This window comes from Xyrauchen texanus, chromosome 12 (assembly GCF_025860055.1).
Source record: "Xyrauchen texanus isolate HMW12.3.18 chromosome 12, RBS_HiC_50CHRs, whole genome shotgun sequence".
Classification (NCBI taxonomy): Eukaryota; Metazoa; Chordata; class Actinopteri; order Cypriniformes; family Catostomidae; genus Xyrauchen; species Xyrauchen texanus.
In genome coordinates, this window is record NC_068287.1 from 19,658,034 (window position 1) to 19,678,247 (window position 20,214).

Genomic DNA, 20,214 nt, shown 5'->3' on the forward strand with positions numbered 1-20,214 from the left:
TTTTCTAAAGTTGCTCCTCTCTTGAACAAATCTCTGGGGTAGATAAACTGCCTAAAATGGCATCGCCTATTGGATCATGAATTGATCTTTGACAAACTCATGTTTGAAGTGGCTTGTAAGGAAAATGTATGGGGTGGTATGCTTAAGTGGTTAAACATCTGGACTGGTAACAAAGTTTATAGTTTCAAACCCCACAAGAGTTGATCCTTGAGCTTGTTATGAAACCTGAAGTCTTACACTCATGAGCAAGAGTAAAAGACTTCAGGTTTATTTATTTATTTATTTTTTTTATTTGAGCAGTAACCATTCTGCTCAAAAGGAGAGAGCCAAAGCAAAAGAGCTTATACAAGAAAAATTCTCATTTCACAATGGTTCAAGGAAACAAAGTACAAGACAACAAAACAACAACAAAGAGACAACAAGTATCTGGTCATGGTAAAAGTACCCCTAATGACAAAACATTTCTTCTTCTCTATACTTTTCAAAGATCTTTTGTTTATATTTGTATTTAAAAAGATTGATGTTTGAACTTCGTTTTATCACTATCTCCAAATTATTCCATAATTGTACCCCATTGACTGTAAGGCTAAAACTTTTCAAAGTTGTACTGTGTTTCTGCGTCCTAAAGTTTAAATCATCACGTAATTCATAACAACCAGTACGTTCTTGAAACCTTTTTTGTATTTTGCTTGGTAACAATTTGTGCCTTGCTTTGTATAGAATCTGTACTGATTGGAACTCAACAATGTCATAAAACTTCATGATCTTTGATTTTAAAAATAGTGAGTTTGTGTCAGTCCAAAAACCCTACTTTATGAATTAGTCGAATAACTCTTTTTTGCAACATTACTATTGGTCTTAATGTACTTTTATAAGTGCTACCCCATATCATAGAACAATAATATAAATAAGGCAAGATCAAAGAACAATATAAAGTATGCAGTGCTTTACTATTTAAAATATGCTTTACTTTAGCAATTACAGAAATGCTTCTTGATATTTTAGTGATGGTATATTTAATGTGAGAGTTCCAAGCAAGGTTTCTTATAGATTGGATGATTGTCCCAGCGTAAGTGTACTATAGGTGACTTCGAAGGAATTTCTGGGGTTCGATGAGATTCCGAGTTGCTTCTCGGCAGGTAAGCTACACTCAAGATATTGCCAGCCAAGTAAGCTCATTGCTGTCGACCTCCAGATAAATTCGTAAGATACTCTATATGTACTGTTATGCTTACTAGTTACCAGAAGAACCATCCTACCTTATGTGCTGGATCTCCCACTCACCCAGCTGCTGTACAATCTTGCGATGTTATCAGATGATCCGATTCCTTTGCCACGCTTTCTGTCCGGTGTGTATAGGTTATAGTGGTTTTGTTCATTATGACTTAAACGTTTATCACCTTTTATTTAATATGACCTATTTGGTGGCACTAGTAGCACAGAAATACACATTTCACCTTTAGACAGCTTTTAAAAATTTAATTTAAATGTTTTAGTCTGTACCTGTTGTATAGTCAGGCTAATGGCTCCTACACACTACATGACTTTCAAAGATGTCGGATCGTGGTACCGTTCATATTACACAACTGTTTGTCTTGTCATAAAAGTCGTAGCGTTTTCAAATTACACGACGAATCGGCAACAGGCAACACATTACAATAAATTTTACTATTGACGAATCCCTGACGACTCTGCCTGGACTCCAAATTATGTTTCATAACAGAGGTTGAGAAGTGATACGAGATACGAAAACAAATGCATGATCATATGTTATGCATTTCACAATATGATGTGTACGTTTTTAATCGCCTCAAGGCATCATATATTTTATTGGTTACAATATGAAAAAGTACCTCTAACTGTAAAATCTAACTATTTGCTTACCTGTCTGTCCAAGATAATTGGCAATTTCTCTCCAACTCTTCTCTTTCTCCTCCCGGTTGTGGTACAGTTCAAATGAAACATCAAATAGGCACTGATGCTCCTGCCAATGTTCCACAAATTTTTCCTCCATTTCTTTGGTCCAATGAGACTTTCTTGATACTGCAGCCATGCTAGTTGATGTTCTGTTGTAGGTACATAAAGACTTCTCCCACTGAAACGTCCCGTGCCCCGTGTCTTGCTCTCTCATTGGCTGTAGGTCAACGCTGCTGTTGTATTCAGTCAAAACATATTTAACACTTCTCGATTTGGAATCGCAGACAGGTCCAGATATTTAACATTCTGGATATCTCGCTGACATCGGCGATGTGTCGGCGATTCTCTCAGATCGCGTCTTTTATAATATTCATATATTGCAGTCACTCATGGGAGCGAACTCAGATTTGCCCACGATTTTGTCAGCGATCTCCGCAAAACTGTCGGCGAACGAAAATCGGGCTTAAAATCATGTAGTGTAAACTCGGCATAACATACATTGATAATGCGATTGTAGCTTAGCTACGTCCACCATGTATACACTTTAATTGGACCACAATCGGAACTCATGATCCGAAAGACAGAAACAACACCTAACTCGTATTGCAGACACTCTCGGCTGACGAACTTCCTTCAAATATTAGATTATGCACTGAAGCTCAACTACGTAAAAACCCACTGTAGCACGATTATTACTGCGCATGTAAACGTACTGACCGAGCCACATTACTGAGCTTTACATCTAAGGTTATAACCGGATATTCACGATTTGGAGGGACCAAATGAAAAAGTTTAAGAAATGATAATTTAAAAAGCTGAATTGTTAGACCACTATTGTTTGTATCGGGTTGGACATGTCTTGATGTCTGCGGTGGTTACAGCCCCGCTCAAACCATTTAAAATCATCTTGTTGTTTGGAATATGTTTGCAGGTGTAACTCACATTTGTTCATGATAAGAACAGTTGGCTGTGGAAAACTCTGGAATCCCAGTGCCCCATTAATGACTCAAATACTCATGTTTCAGTATTTTCCCTCCTGTATCTCTCTCTCTGTCTCTCTCTCTCTCATATATTAAATTGGTCTGTGGTGATGTGTATCCTCAAGTTCCTGTCTTGAAAAGGGAAGAAACACCCTCTGCTCGGCCCTTTGCCTCCCCTCTTTTTTGTCTTTGCTGCCTTTTTGGCTCTACCCCTCACAGCGATTACAGAACTCTCATTGGCTGGACCTTAATGGCTAAAATTTGAAATGCGGTACTGTTCATATTTAACCCCGATTTGTTCATTTTTTTTTTTACTCAGGCTTGCAAAAAATGCTGTTGTTTTTGTTTTTGTTTTTCCAACAGCGATGTTGATGAATGGTAGGATGGCTTTCACAGGCCAACTTTTCCCACTCATTGGCTCTGTGTACTGGCTTTTATATTACACTGGTTATTTTCCATGTGTCCATGTTTCTCTAATTTGTGTTGAAGGACAACAAAATCTTGGCATGTTTTGCACAGCTGATGGTTTACACACAGGTTTGAGTTTTGCATAACATCATATTCAGTACTCTTATGTTTAGAGTTTTTATACTGTTTTATCTAATAGTTGCATTACATAGAATGGAAAAAAGCCCCGCCTCACAGCACTTCCGCAAACATTTATTATGAACTGCATGAGCCAAACCCTTCAATATTCAAAAAACACTTTTGTGTTAAAGCTCAGTGATATCCAGCCCTGGCCTGGAGATGTTTTAATGTTGCTGGTGCATCACTCTCTGCCTGAGGCTCATTCAGGCCTGTGATCCTCCCAAAACAAGCAGCCCCAGTCAGATGCTCCATAAATCTCTTCCTCTGCCTTATAAGGCCTGCTGTTGCTGAAGCCTCTTGCACGCTGCTGCAGGAGAGAAGCAGAAAGCTGCCTAAACAGATGTTGCAAGAGTTCGCACTCAGTAACAAGTTTATAAGTTTGCCTACCTAAAAACCTAATGAAACATTACAAATCATGTAAAACTTTATTGCATCTGGAGAAGGTGCCCCCAGTTTAAAGTATTTTCTGCCTGAGATTACACTTTTTTTTTCGACAGACCTTACAAAAATGTGTAATCATCTTCATTGATTCTTACATGTTGCCTTTAAAATGGAATGACGGTTGAATGTAAAATGAAGAAGGTGCAATTTAGAGATTTTATTTTCTTGATTTAAGATTCTTAATTAGTTAGATATATTTGTAGTTGTATGTTACCAAATAAGTAACTAATTTGGATTTTCGAAAACGTACTTTATATTCATGCATTACCGTGAATGAGAAGAACAGAAAAACGGAATGAAAACCGCCTGTTTGCTAATTTTGCTGAAGTATAAACATTTTAAAACGATGAATTCCTTGGATTGATATCTCATGGGGCTGCAATGGTACGTGTTTTTGTGATAAACTGAATGTATTACATTGGTAATGTGACTAATGATTAAAAACAATAAAATTAAAATACAAACTTTTTTTTTTTTTTCATTTTTCTGAGAAAAAAAATTGATAATGTAAAACTATGTACTAATGATGAATGGAATTTGTTTACACACAAATATGCTCAGTCCAGTTAAAACTAGCCTGACTTCCTGGAACTGTGACTTCTGCTTATAAGCTTTCACCCTTAAATGAAAGGTATTCATGCAGCGATTAACAGGAAAAGGAGGATTGCTAGTTTTGGCAAGTCAGCTACAAGTTAAAAGAATATGTGGCAAGACCACAGTTTTCACTCCTGTTTTTTCGAGATAAAGACTTGTCATTGAAATTGTTTTCCTTGTGTCGCTGAGGTTGTTTTTCCAGTTTGTTTTGGTACTGTGCTCACTACACCAGATGACAGCTATTTTTTTATACCTTCATTACACAGAACAGGGCCTCATGGGTACAGACGAATGCTGCATACATCCTGTGTGGTTAGAAGGTTTCTGTGGCTCTTGTGCAACAGTATTTTCTGTGATAAACGGTGCTGCAGTCACATTTCTTCTTCACATTAGATATATCACCCCCCTCGTAGTGCTTACTGTGATTCATGGCACACTAGCCTGTCTGACGTCTTTCCCTGCAAGAACTTTACCTCACCCTTTATTTTCCAAGCAATACTTTGCTCACTCCAATAGTTTATTTGGTTGAAAGGGTCAGCTTAAATCAATAGTTGTCATCAGCCCCTTGTCATTATTTACTCACGCTTATGTTGTTCCAAACCTGTGTGCTGCTATTTTTTCTGTAGAACATTAAATAAGTTTGAACAAACTTCATGCTGGTATTTTTGTTTCAACAATCCATATCTGTTAAACTCCAAAAATGATTTTAGGGATGTTAATGAATAATCGATGATCCATTATTTGTCATTGATAATTTGATCAATTAAACTTAAGGATTTATGGACTTAAGGACGTCCTGTAAGCACCACAGAATAAAAACAAAGGTGTGTCTTTAACTTCCTTGCTTGTAAAGATGAAGCAAACTCAACCATGGAGTGTTTTTCTGTGAATGAATGGTGTGTTATTATTTGACTCTATTTCAAATAAAAAAGTAAGGTCTGAAATATCCCACAATCTACACCAAGTTTTAATGAATGCGAATCTGTATCTTCTATACAATTTATTATTAACAGAAATACATTAACAGTAAATCAGAAAAGTCACAAATTCATACTAAACTCAGCCTGAATGTATTACAAATACACTAAACTTATAATATATTAAGAGGAAATTACAGATATTTCGGATTTCTTAGATATATTTAGAGTATTTTTAAACAGTGTGCTACATGCATAGACTTCGGTGGTTGTTTCACGTTTTAGCATTACTCTTCTACAAATCGGGCTGATCCATTACCAGTCCTCCAGTTAAACTCACTTACCCAATGATCTGTTTACACTGATTCTCAAGTTAAAAGCTCACTGGATTAGAAGATTGTCTTTTTTTGTGTGTGCTCATTTTAACTAGGTATGGATATTGTCACAGATATCAAGATTTGACTCTGATTCACAAGCTCTTCATTTGATTCTATTGTGATTCTTTTGAATATTTCAGTTATAATGTCCATTTTGCTTGCATACAAATGAAATGATCAGCTAATGCTGTAAATAATTCAGGGAACCTTTTAATTTGGCACTTTATGGAAATGTACGTAGTTGTGTGCAGTTCAGTTGCAATATACTTAACAGATAGAATAATCTACACAACCAAAACTGAAGTAAATTTTAAAGTGATAAAATATGAACCTTGTGATTTTAAGAATCAATATCAGGATCAAAATAAGGATTTGATTCATTGGATAATAAACCCTACTATAAAAAATAACCCTAATTAAAAAAAAAAAACCTTATTTGAACTATCGCTGTACAGAAAATACATTTTATGACGTTTCTTCAAAATATCATAGTTTTTAACACAAAAGAAAGTCATATGGTCATGGAACAACATGAGGCTGAATACACGATGACAGAATATTCATTTTAAGACTTAGAAAGCTCAAAGGAATAATGTTAATGGGCTTGCACATTTCTTTATTTTGTAAGCCCCACATATCTCAAATACTTGCTTGTTCTTGATGGAATCACTGTTTCAATCTTTGCCAGAACAGAGATAAGAGCTGAACATTGCATAACAAGGGAGACCTGTGTGAATCTGAGGCTGACTCCGCCCTGTTCCGGAGCCTGTTTTCAGCTAATCAGGAAGTGTCAACCTAGCCTTGCAAGGTATGCTTTGAACCAGGAAGCACAGAGTATCAGCGTGATGTCACCGCTGTATTTTTAGTCGCATACATAAATGAAGGTACCAGTGTGCATTCATGCTTCTCAGAGTGAGAGTCACATTTAGAGAGCCACAGTAACTTCCTGGAGACTCTTCCTCTTTGTTGACATGCAGATACACCATTTATGGGCATCTACACTGAACATGTTGCCGTTAAGTTTTCTTATTTAAAAAGCTGTGTAGCTTTAAGAGATAAGTTACCTCTAGTTTTTAAATGAAACTTTCACATTAAGCTTGAAAATTTGTTTTAAATTAGGAAATGGAGACACAAGCTGGTAGTTGTTTAAATGATCTTCACATTTACATCTGTTGCAGGGCTCCCTGTTCTTCTATTCTAATCTTTTCTATTTGCAAAAGTAATGTTTGGGAGTCTAACATTTATATTTCCTATTGACACACTAAAGCTGAAGATATAAATAACCATATTAAGTCAAATGATTTTGTGAAACATCTTATGTGCCTAAGACTTTTGCACAGTTCTGTATCTTTACAGGACTTTCGTAGCTTTTGTAGCAGCTTTCTTGGTCACCCTACTTGGTTGAATGGATTTGTCCCTCCCTTGCTGTGCTGCTCTTTTCCACTTGGGGGCGATACATCATTACATTTGTTCTTTTACTGTAGTTCACATGTGTCCACGCCTCATGCCGCATGGCCATTTTCTGCTATGGTTTTTACACCATTCACCATTCCCAATATAGGACAGTTTCTAGATTCTTTACAACTTTGCTAATGAATCTTCTATGATTTTTTCAATATGGAGCCTGAAGCAGAATGCTGTTCTTCATATGTATATTTTCCTGGCTTACACATATGAAAGAAATTGTTGCTTTGCCAATATATTTAGCAATTTCCAGCCTAGAATGACACCCAGGGGCAGGGAGCAATTGTTCTGAAGGTTGCTGCATCACACCAAGTTGTCATTTATCATCTGTCACTGTCATTAATATTCACCATTATCTTTAAATATTTATGCTAATAGTGTTTTCCACAGGGAGTGTTCCAGGCAACACTCAGTAATGACATTAGAGAGCTCTCAGTGGATAGTGGCCACATGTGTTCCTTCTCCATGAGTTCATCTGCTTAGTTTGCAGACTGTGGGAGGAAGGTGATGTATATTCAGCTGCCATTTCACCGTGCCCACTTCTTATCTCTTCATGAAATGAATGGCTAATGTTTATCTTAATAATACAAGGAGCTTCGATATGTGCCGCCGGTGTGCTTACTGAAAACCCCACCTCAAACTGGACCAGGCTGTTAAATGTGATGACAAACAGCCAGTGAAAGTGGAGGTTGCGTCCAAAATGTTTTAATCTTTTACAGAACTATGCATGTGAAATGCGTAGGCGTTTACATGGTCTTAGCATAGCCAACTTCACGCTCTGAATTTTGCAATTTAGCTACATGTCGCACTCAAATGTCCTTTCCAATCAGCTGAAAGGCAAAGCATTGTGGACAAGCATGGCTAAAATGGAAGAGATAAAAATGTTGTTCCTAGGCAACCAGACAGACGATGACTCGCATCCAAAGAGAAGGGCAGGGAACTGCGCACACTCAGTCTGCAGGAGCTTCTTTGTCAATTAGAGCTATTTACTTGCTTTAAATAATAGTTTGGATGACTAATTTATAATGACAATTTCTGTAGCCTAGACGTTCCATTGTTTGTGCTGTTTGCTAAGGCAAGAATCACTATTACTATTCTGCATACATAGTGTAAGGGATGTTCAACAAACCCCAAACCTTAAGTATTAAATATTGCAGCAAAATATTAAACTTAACCTGCACATGACATGCCACTATTTTTCTAAGCCATCTGACCTAGGTTTGTCTAAGATTTTTCGCCTGACAGATGAAAATTGGTGAAACAACAACAACTTTTTACAACAGCAGATTATCTGTTCATATACGCATATTTTTCACTCTGTTCCTCACACAATGCTATCTTATGACATCAAAACACTTTTACGATGGTTCATTATTTGTAAGGCAATATATTTTAGCTTTTGCATTTTATAACCATACAAGCTTATTCTAATGCAATCAAAACTGTGCAGGAAACTCAATTGACTAATGCAAAGGACCGGGTCCAGAAGAGCATGCGAGTCGATACATGAACTGAAAGTGTCATAAAAGCACCTCAAAATTACGATGTTGCTTGAGCAATTGTGTTTTTCATCTCATTTGCTTTTTGTCACACTATCAGTTATGTTTAGGGTAGGGGGAGGTAGGTTTTGTTGGTTTTTAAACTCGCATTAACCTTTTAGCACCATGCAGTGGACATTTCACCTTTGAACTGCCGCAATATGTGTAATGAATCACGGAATGTCATTTTGCTAAAATTTTGTCCTATTTTCATGAGATCAGGCTCAACCCAAGCCATATCAAGGGACCAAAAAGACTTGAAGGTGGGCCCTTTTATTTGATTACTCGCTACACGCTTGCACCATGCCAGTAACTTTTGCATGGGCAAGCACAATTCGCATTCAATTTTGAAATAAAAAAATTTGAAATAATGTATGGTTTAGCCCGTAGGGGATTATGCCAAATATCCGTCCAGATTATTCATGGATGGGAAGTAATAAGCATCTCTTAAACAATTCAGGGAACACTGGCTTCTTCCGTATGCACAAACAGAGGTCTCTGAGCAACAGAAATGTGACCCTTATTTGCCATTAGATGAATTAATTGTTGTCCAGGTGTTTTTCTTTCCACTGTTCATTTCAATTGTGATCAATAACACAGCTGCTCGTTTGTGTCCTCTTCCTCAGGAGAGTTGCAGGAAGTGCCATGTGGTGTGGAAGGAGCACGCAGGAAAGACCTGTGAGCAGGTCCTGGAGAGAGATGAGATCCGGCTGCGAGTGGCCTTGTAAGTGCCCAATTGAAAACTCTTAGAGTAGAGCTTGTCAATAATTAATGCATGTCGTATTGAGGGTACTCAGTAGTGTAGTGAATGGGAGATCATCAGGATCCTTAATGCTGAGTCAGCCTTTTCCCCAGGCCTTTCTCATTGCACTCTAAACGCACTGATTAGACCAATTCCCCTGTGTGTTATGTTTGCAAAAGCTGTCCCTGTGCACAAGAGGTATTCATAAGGAATTGTGCTGGTGCCTGTATAAACTGATTCCATGTGAAAAAAGCAGGCTATCTTGTTGGACAATCTCTGGACTGGACAGGATGTGATATAGTGGTTTCCTTCCTGTCACTGGATGGGGCATACACAAGTATCAAAGACTGTATCCTGTTTACCCTTGACCCCTTTTTCTCTAGCCTGCTTTTATAGAGACAGGAAACTGACCCTAACTGAGAGATTAAATTAAACATGGGATCACAAATCTCAACTATTCTGTAGGTTTACAGCAAGATAACATCTTATTGGGATGTTTCAATCCTTAATCCCTTTCAATCCTAATCATTATGGAACCTTACAAGTGACTGATTTAAAACACACTTCATAGGCAGCAACTTTGTGCTCAAATAGCAAATAGCACTCTTCACATGAAGTGGTGGATTTACCAAATACTTTTTGAGACCGACACCAAGCAGAAACGGTTGTCAAAAACAACAGCAGCAAAATAGCGCCCTCAACTGACAACTGTTATGAAAAAAATATGCCATAAAAATTTAAGTAATCCTCAATAATTTGATGCAACTACAATGCTTTGAGGACATGCAAAATGATTGACATGCAGAAAGCGTCAGTAACGGCAGCCCGTGGACACATTTTTGTCTACTGTTTACAGAGTCTAGAGCTGTGACAGAGACCATTGAGATATCTCACGAAATGTATTTCATTAATATGTTTCAGGGAGTAGGACATTTTTATGCATACCTTTCCATGAAAAAATCATTTACAGCTCCTTTAAGAATCAGAAGAAGAATCAGAATGAGCTTTTTTTGTCAAGTATGATTACACATACAGGTGAAACTCGAAAAATTAGAATATCGGGCAAAAGTTATTTAATTTCAGTAATTCAACTTAAAAGGTGAAACTAATATATTATATAGACTCATTACAAGCAAAGTAAGATATTTCAAGCCTTTATTTGATATAATTTTGATGATTATGGCTTACAGCTTATGAAAACCCCAAATTCAGAATCTCAGAAAATTAGAATATTGTGAAAAGGTTCAGTATTGTAGGCTCAAAGTGTCACACTCTAATCAGCTAAACACCTGCAAAGGGTTCCTGAGCCATTAAATGGTCTCTCAGTCTGGTTCAGTTGAATTCACAATCATGGGGAAGACTGCTGACCTGACAGTTGTGCAGAAAACCATCATTGACACCCTCCACAAGGAGGGAAAGCCTCAAAAGGTAATTGCAAAAGAAGTTGGATGTTCTCAAAGTGCTGTATCAAAGCACATTAATAGAAAGTTAAGTGGAAGGGAAAAGTGTGGAAGAAAAAGGTGCACAAGCAGCAGGGATGACCGTAGCCTGGAGAGGATTGTCAGGAAAAGGCCATTCAAATGTGTGGGGGAGCTTCACAAGGAGTGGACTGCATCAAGAGCCACCACACACAGACGGGTCCTGGACATGGGCTTCAAATGTCAAACATCTTACCTGGGCTAAAGAAAAAAAGAACTGGTCTGTTGCTCAGTGGTCCAAAGTCCTCTTTTCTGATGAGAGCAAATTTTGCATCTTATTTGGAAACCAAGGTCCCAGAGTCTGGAGGAAGAATGTAGAGGCACACAATCCAAGATGCTTGAAGTCCAGTGTGAAGTTTCCACAGTCTGTGTTGGTTTGGGGAGCCATGTCATCGGCTGGTGTTGGTCCACTGTGCTTTATTAAGTCCAGAGTCAACGCAGCCGTCTACCGGGACATTTTAGAGCACTTCATGCTTCCTTTAGCAGACAAGCTTTATGGAGATGCTGACTTCATTTTCCAGCAGGACTTGGCACCTGCCCACACTGCCAAAAGTACCAAAACCTGGTTCAGTGACCATGGTATTACTGTGCTTGATTGGCCAGCAAACTCGCCTGACCTGAACCCCATAGAGAATCTATGGGGCATTGCCAAGAGAAAGATGAGAGACATGAGACCAAACAATGCAGAAGAGCTGAAGGCCGCTATTGAAGCATCTTGGTCTTCCATAACACCTCAGCAGTGCCACAGGCTGATAGCATCCATGCCACGCCGCATTGAGGCAGTAATTAATGCAAAAGGGGCCCAAACCAAGTACTGAGTACATATGCATGATTATACTTTTCAGAGGGCCGACATTTCTGTATTTAAAATCCTTTTTTTTATTGATTTCATGTAATATTCTAATTTTCTGAGATTCTGAATTTGGGGTTTTCATAAGCTGTAAGCCATAATCATCAAAATTATATCAAATAAAGGCTTGAAATATCTTACTTTGCTTGTAATGAGTCTATATAATATATTAGTTTCACCTTTTAAGTTGAATTACTGAAATTAATGAACTTTTGCACGATATTCTAATTTTTCGAGTTTCACCTGTACAAGGAATTTGTCTTGGTGACAGAGGCTTCCATTGCACAAACAATACAGCAACAAAATAATAATAAAGAGATAATAATAAAAAAAAAGAATAAAAATAAAAAGTGAATAGAGAATAAAGTATATATAGAAATGCACAAAAGGACAATATATATGTATATGTATGTATATGTGTAAATGTGTGTGTGTGTGTGTGTGTGTATATATATATATATATATACACACACACACACACACACACACACACACACACACACACACACACACAGTGCATCCGGAAAGTATTCACAGCACTTCACTTTTTCCACATTTTGTTACGTTCCAAAAATTTATTAAATTCATTATTTTTCCCTAAAATTCTACAAAAAAAGAAACTTTGCTGCATTCATCTTTCCCTCGATCCTGACTAGTCTCCCAGTTCCTGCCACTGAAAAACATCCCCACAGCATGATGTGCCACCACCATGCTTCACTGTAGGGATGGTATTGGTCAGGTGTCGAGCGATGCCTGGTTTCCTCCAGACATGACCCTTGCCATTCAGGCCAATGATGCAGAGTTCAAGCTTTGTTTCATCAGACCAGAGAATTTTGTTTCTCGTGGTCAGAGTCCTTAAGGTGCCTTTTTGTCTGAGTGACCATCGGGTTCTTGGTCACCTCCCTGACTAAGGCCCTTCTCCCCCGATCGCTCAGTTAGGCCAGGCGGCCAGCTCTAGGAAGAGTGCTGGTGGTTCCAAACTTCCATTTACGGATGATGGAGGCCACTGTGCTCATTGGGACCTTCAATACAGCAGAACTTTTTCTGTACCCTTCCCCAGATCTGTGCCTTGATATAATCCTGTCTCGGAGGTCTACAGACAACTTATTGGACTTCATGGCTTGGTTTGTGCTCTGACATGCACTGTTAACTGTGGGGCCTTATTAAGACAGGTGTGTGCTTTCCAAATCATGTCCAATCAACTGAATTTACCACAGGTGAACTCCTGTTTGGAGTGTCATGACAAAGGCTGTGAATACTTATGTACGTGTGGTTTTTTATTTTTAATACATTTGCAAAGATTTCAAACAAACTTCTTTCACATTGTCATTATGGGGTATTGTTTGTAGAATTTTGAGGAAAATACTGAATTTAATACATTTTGGGATAAGGCTGTAACATAACAAAATGCATTGAAGCAACTGCCATGTGATTGGTTGATGTAGATAATTGCATTAATGAGAAATTGAACAGGTGTTCCTAAAAATCCTTTAGGTGAGTGTGTATATATATATATATATATATAGTGTATATATGTGTATATATGTGTGTGTGTGTGTATATATATATGTGTGTGTGTGTATATGTATATATATACACTCACCTAAAGGATTATTAGGAACACCTGTTCAATTTCTCATTAATGCAATTATCTAATCAACCAATCACATGGCAGTTGCTTCAATGCATTTAGGGGTGTGGTCCTGGTCAAGACAATCTCCTGAACTCAAAACTGAATGTCAGAATGGGAAAGACAGGTGATTTAAGCAATTTTGAGCGTGGCATGGTTGTTGGTGCCAGACGGGCCGGTCTGAGTATTTCACAATCTGCTCAGTTACTGGGATTTTCATGCACAACCATTTCTAGGGTTTACAAAGAATGGTGTGAAAAGGAAAACATCCAGTATGCGGCAGTTCTTTGGTGAAAATGCCTTGTTGATGCTAGAGGTCAGAGGAGAATGGGCCGACTGATTCAAGCTGATAGAAGAGCAACTTTGCCTGAAATAACCACTCGTTACAACCGAGGTATGCAGCAAAGCATTTGTGAAGCCACAACACGCATCGACCTTGAGGCGGATGGGCTACAACAGCAGAAGACCCCACCGGGTACCACTCATCTCCACTACAAATAGGAAAAAGAGGCTACAATTTGCAAGAGCTCACCAAAATTGGACAGTTGAAGACTGGAAAAATGTTGCCTGGTCTGATGAGTCTCGATTTCTGTTGAGACATTCAGATGGTAGAGTCAGAATTTGGCGTAAACAGAATGAGAACATGGATCCATCATGCCTTGTTACCACTGTGCAGGCTGGTGGTGGTGGTGTAATGGTGTGAGGGATGTTTTCTTGGCACACTTTAGGCCCCTTAGTGCCAATTGGGCATCGTTTAAATGCCACGGCCTACCTGAGCATTGTTTCTGACCATGTCCATCCCTTTATGGCCACCGTGTGGGATAAGGCTGTAACATAAATAGACAAATTGTAGCCTCTTTTTCCTATTTGTAGTGGAGATGAGTGGTACCCGGTGGGGTCTTCTGCTGTTGTAGCCCATCCACCTCAAGGTTGTGCGTGTTGTGGTTTCACAAATGCTTTGCTGCATACCTCGGTTGTAACGAGTGGTTATTTCAGGCAAAGTTGCTCTTCTATCAGCTTGAATCAGTCGGCCCATTCTCCTCTGACCTCTAGCAACAACAAGGCATTTTCGCCCACAGGACTGCCGCATACTGGATGTTTTTCCCTTTTCACACCATTATTTGTAAACCATAGAAATGGTTGTGCGTGAAAATCCCAGTAACTGAGCAGATTGTGAAATACTCAGACCGGCCCGTCTGGCACCAACAACCATGCCACGCTCAAAATTGCTTAAATCACCTTTCTTTCCCATTCTGACATTCAGTTTTGAGTTCAGGAGATTGTCTTGACCAGGACCACACCCCTAAATGCATTGAAGCAACTGCCATGTGATTGGTTGATTAGATAATTGCATTAATGAGAAATTGAACAGGTGTTCCTAATAATCCTTTAGGTGAGTGTGTGTATATATATATATATGTATATATATATATATATATATATATATATATATATATATACATGTATACACACACACACACAAATTTGCAAATTTACACTGTTATACAATCTGTACACTCACTACTTTACATTGTAGCAAAGTGTAATTTCTGCAGTGTTGTCACATGAAAAGATATAATCAAATATTTACAAAAATGTGAGGGGTGTACTCACTTTTGTGAGATACCATATGTGTGTGTGTGTGTATATATATATATATATATATTTGTATATGTATGTACAATGGGAATGTAATGGCAGAAGAGGTATGGTATGTTGGATAAATATAAATAGACTAAGCTGTGTATTGCACATTAATTATTGCTCATTGGGGCAGTTTTAGCTGTTCATGTGATGGATAGCCTGAGGGGAAAAAACTGTTCCTGTGCCTGACGGTTCTGGTGCTCAGGACTCTGTAGCGCCTGCAAGTAGGCAACAGTTCAAAAAGGTAGAGGGCTGAGTGAGTGGGGTCCAGAGTGATTTTTCCTGCCCTTTTCCTCACTCTGGAAGTATACAGTTCTTGTAAGGAGGCCAGTAATAATCCTCTCAGCAGTCCAAAGTGACCCTTTGTAGTCTTCTGATATCGTAGCTGCACCAAACCAGCCTGTTACTGAAGTGCAGAGGACAGACTCAATTATTGCTTAGTAGAACTGTATTAGCAGCGCATGTGGTAGGTTAAACTTTCTCAACTGGCGAAGTACAACCTCTGCTGGGCCTTTTTCACAATGGAGTCAATGTGGGTCTCCCACTTCATGTATTGTGAGATGGTAGTGCCCAGGATCCGGAATGACTCCACTGCTGCCACAGTACTGTTTAGAATGGTTGGGGGGAGGGGGTCAGTGTTGGGGTGTTCCTTCTAAAGTCCACAATCATTTCCACCGTTTTGAGCGTGTTCAGCTTCAGTTTGTTTTGACTACACCAGTGAGCCAGCCATTCAGTATGCAGACTTATCGTCATCTTGGATGAGGCCAATGACAGTGGTGTCATTTGCAAACTTCAGGAGCTTGACATAGGGGTCCTTTGCGGTGCAGTCATTTGTATACAGGGAGAAGAGTAGTGGGGAGAGCACACATCCCTGGGGGTCACAAGTGCTGATGTACATGTGCTAGAAGTGAATTTCCCATGTCTCACTAGCTGCTGCCTGTCTGTCAGAAAGCTGGTGATCCACTGACAGATAGATGTGGGAACAGAGTGAATGTAATTTATTCTGGAAAATAGCTGGGATGATGGTGTTGAAAGCCGAACTGAAGTCCACAAAAAGGATCCCTGGTCTGCCCAGATATTGCAGGATATGATGCAATGCCATGTTGACTACATCATCCACAGACCTGTTTACTCGATAAGCAAATTGAAGGAGATCTATAAAGGGTCTAGTGATATCCTTAAGGTTGGCCAACACCAGTTTCTCAGATGATTTCTTGACCACAGACGTCAGAGCAACGGGTCTGTAGTCATTAAGTCCTGTGATTTTGGGTTTCTTTGGGACAGGAATGATGATTGAGGATTTGAAGCAGCATGGGACTTCATACTGCTCCAGTGATTTATTGAAGATCAGTGTGAAGATTGGGGCCAGCTAGTTAGTACAGGATTTTAGACAAGTGGGTGAAACACTGTCTGGCCCTGTGCTTTCCTTGCCTTTTGTTTTCAGAAGACACGGCACACCTCCCCTTCACAGATCTTAAGTGCAGGTTGAGTAGCAGGAGGGGGAAGAAGGGGGGGTTGCAGGAGGTGTTGATGTTTGTGTGAAGTGAAGGTCAGAGCAGGTGTGAGATTGGGCCTTTCAAATCTACAGTTGAACACATTCAGGTCGTCAGCCAGTTGTTGGTCCACTGCAGTGTTGGGGTAGGAGTCTTTTAGTTATTAAGTTGTTTCAGGCCACTCCACTCTGATACAGTGTTGTTAGCTGAAAACGTGTTTTTCAGCTTATCAGAATTGCTTCTTTAACCACTCAGATTTTCTTATTTAGTGTGTTCTTGGCCTGATTGTACAAGATTTTATCCCCACCTCTGTAAGCATCCTCTTTGGCCTAATGAAGCTGCCTGAGTTTAGCTGTGAACCATGGTTTGTCGGTGTATTTTAAATAAGTCCTAGTAAGAATGCACATATCCTCACAGAAACTGATATATGATGTCACCGTATCTGTGAGCTCGTCCAGATTGGTGTCTGCAGCCTCAAAAACACTCCAGTCAGTGCAGTCTAAGCAGGCTCTTAGTTCCAGCTCTGCTACATTGGTCCATCTCTTTACAGATAGCGGAGATTCGCTAGATGAATACTCTGCAGCACTGTTCAAAAGCCTTGCTGACGAAGCTTTGCCAGCGAGCTGGCTCGTTTCCCTCACCTGCATCTCTTAAACCACACAGCTGGGCCTCTGACTGAAATGTCCAGCAAAGTGTCTGAATAGTCAAAAACGGAAAAATGATTGTCTGGTATGTGCTGCTGAATGTTCCTGGTAAAACTTATTGGGAAAAGATAACAGGAAAAACAAACAAAACCAATAAGTATACTTAGATTTTCCATGTGCCGCTATGTCTCGCGCACAATGCACAGCCTTTTTAGCACAGACTTTGGCTATAACAAGGTATCTTGGAAGGGTGCAGATCTTTTGGAAGAGCCCTCATGTTTGCAACGCCTCTGATGACTTGAAAGGCTGTCTTGGTAGGGAGCTAACTTGATTTTTGGAACAGAGCTAAAATGTTTACATAACCCACATGCCACTTTTCTTCTGACAGTGAGGAGAAGATGACAGCTGCCCGCATCAGGAAGTGCCACAATTGTTCCACTGGTCTGGTGAAGTCTGAGGGCTGCAACCGAATGTCGTGTCGCTGCGGCGCCTTCATGTGCTACCTCTGCCGGGAGCCTATCAATGGCTATAACCACTTCTGCCAGCACGCCCGCTCACCTGGTGCCCCCTGCCGACACTGCAAGAAGTGCTCGCTGTGGACGGACCCGACGGTAAATGTTGAAAACTTCCCCCTCGGTTGCCTCTTTTCCACCGACAGGGTGCTGGTGCCAGGGCCGGTTCCCAGGCCGGTGCCCGATCTGGAACCATATCATGCATTTCCACTGTAGAAAAGAGAGTTCTGCGCTGGTAGGCTATTATTATAAAATAAAAGGCTGTTATTTACAAATATTATGTGTGAATCAGGGTTCAACACAGGGCACAGTAGCTAGGGGATAAACATTTGGTTTCCTGTAATATAATTAACATTGAAGTTCTGCTGATTTAAATATGTGTCCAAGGAAACGTCTTGTTGATGAGAGAGGCCAGTTTGAACCAGTCTGGCCATTCTCTGCTGTCCTCTCTCATCAACAAGGCCTTTCCATCCACAGAACTTCCGCTCACTGGATGTTTTTGGTTTTTGGCACCTTTAGGAGTAAATTCTAGAGACTGTTGTGTGTGAAAATCCCAGTAAATCAGCAGTTACAGAAATACTCAAACCAGCCCATCTGGTACCAACAATCATACATGCAATTATCTAATCAGCCAATCGTGAGGCAGCAGTGCATAAAACCATTCAGATACGGGTCAGGAGCTTCAGTTAATGTTCACATCAGTATTATTATTTATTATTACATCAACAATCAGAATCGAGAAACAATGTGATCTCAATGGCTTGAACTGTGGCATGATTGTTGGTGCCAGACGGGCTGGTTTGAGTATTTCTGTAACTGCTGATCTTCTGCCATTTTCTCACACAACAGTCTATAGAATTTACTCCAAATGGTGCCAAAAACAAAAAACATCCAGTGAGCGGCAGTTCTGCTGATGGAAACGTCTTGTTGATGAGAGAGGTCAGCAGAGAATGGCCAGCCTGGTTTTGACAAAGTTTGAGTTACGAATGGTACTTCAGTGGAGCACTCTGGGTCTCATGGATTAGCAGTAATGAGCTCTAAATGGGGAGAGCTCTTCTGCTTGAATACTGCTGCTAACAAGAGTTAATTATCATGAATTTGCCTCAAGCAATGCAACAAAATCGCACTCACTTCTTTAGTACTCTGTTTACAAATAGTAAAAAACCATTTGCTCTGCAACATACTGCTAAGTTTTTCCTTTTATAATCACAAAATAAGCACATATCATTATAGCACTCATTCACTGGGCTTGTTCATACAAGGTATATAGATAAATGAAACAAACATATGTGAGTTTAAGACTTAAATTCTGGGCTCTTCCTCACATACCACTATCAGAAGATATTTCGAGTCAGATCCCAAGTCATATGGACACATTTTATGGTTCTTTTTTTGTCCTTTTTGGAACTTGACAGCTATGGTCACTATCCACTTTCATTGTTTGGAAAAGAGCAGCCTGGACATTCAGTTGAATATATCCTTTTGTGTTTCAAGGTAAAAATTGATCATTTGTGATAGGAGGGAGTAGATTATGTAATTTTCAGTTTTGGGTAAACTATCCTTAAACGGTGAACATAATAGGAAAATCTTTTCCGAGTTGTAGGAGTTCCACCAATTATCAGATTAATGCATTTGAATCCGTGTTTTCGTGTTAAGGGCGCAGTCACAGTGCTGTCCTGCTGGCAGCCCGGGGCTGCAATTATTTCTCCATTCAGAGCCATTCCTAATCACCTGGCACTGAATGCCAGTTCTGGGAGAGTGAGTTTTGAAGGCTGACTGGTGAATTTGCGCTGTTTTGTGTTTGACCGATGAAGTGGATTCCGCTCAAGTTCATCTAATGTTCCATTTTTTGCCCAGGCTGTGGTCTGACAGTGATGTTGGCATCAGATTGTGGCTGGTAGTGTTTGCCGGCCTTTTCACACGAATGAACAGTAATCAGAGATCCTAATTGTCATGCCATTTCTGAAAGGCTTTTTTGTTTTGTCCCCTTTTGTATTTCTTCTGCCCCCTCACTTTTCTCACTTTTTCACTCCACAGCAAGATGATGAGCGAATCATTCAGGAGATTCAAAAAGAAGGTGAAGCAGAGTTAAATAAGAAGAGCAATCAGGCAGGTCAGTATTCAGTGTGTTACTCGTTCACTGTTCTGACTGCTGTATAAAGGCATATATGGTAATAGGGCTGCACAATAATGATGAAAATCATAATTTATAATTATTTCGCTTGATATTGCAATTGTGATTTATTCATTTTGATGAAAATACTTGTTGTAGGGAAACTGCATGCCATAAACTTTATGTAGGCGCTACATACAAAAAACAAGCTGAGAATTGTTCCTGAATTGCTTTATTGCATAAAAAACAAGTGTTTTTAAATTTTCTTTTATATTTTGAATTGATTATACAC

General features: G+C 39.4%; 1 protein-coding gene across 2 annotated transcripts in view; it reads left to right on the forward strand.

Annotated features, from left to right (window-relative positions):
- The window catches only part of LOC127652697 (E3 ubiquitin-protein ligase RNF216-like), a 57,938-nt gene that overhangs the window by 29,104 nt on the left and 8,620 nt on the right, over positions 1 to 20,214 (forward strand). For both annotated transcript variants that reach the window (XM_052139008.1, XM_052139007.1), the window contains exons 14-16: positions 9,443 to 9,540; positions 17,686 to 17,908; positions 19,847 to 19,922. In XM_052139008.1, coding sequence (XP_051994968.1) covers positions 9,443 to 9,540; positions 17,686 to 17,908; positions 19,847 to 19,922 — 397 coding nt within the window. The remainder of the gene's footprint in view (positions 1 to 9,442; positions 9,541 to 17,685; positions 17,909 to 19,846; positions 19,923 to 20,214) is intronic.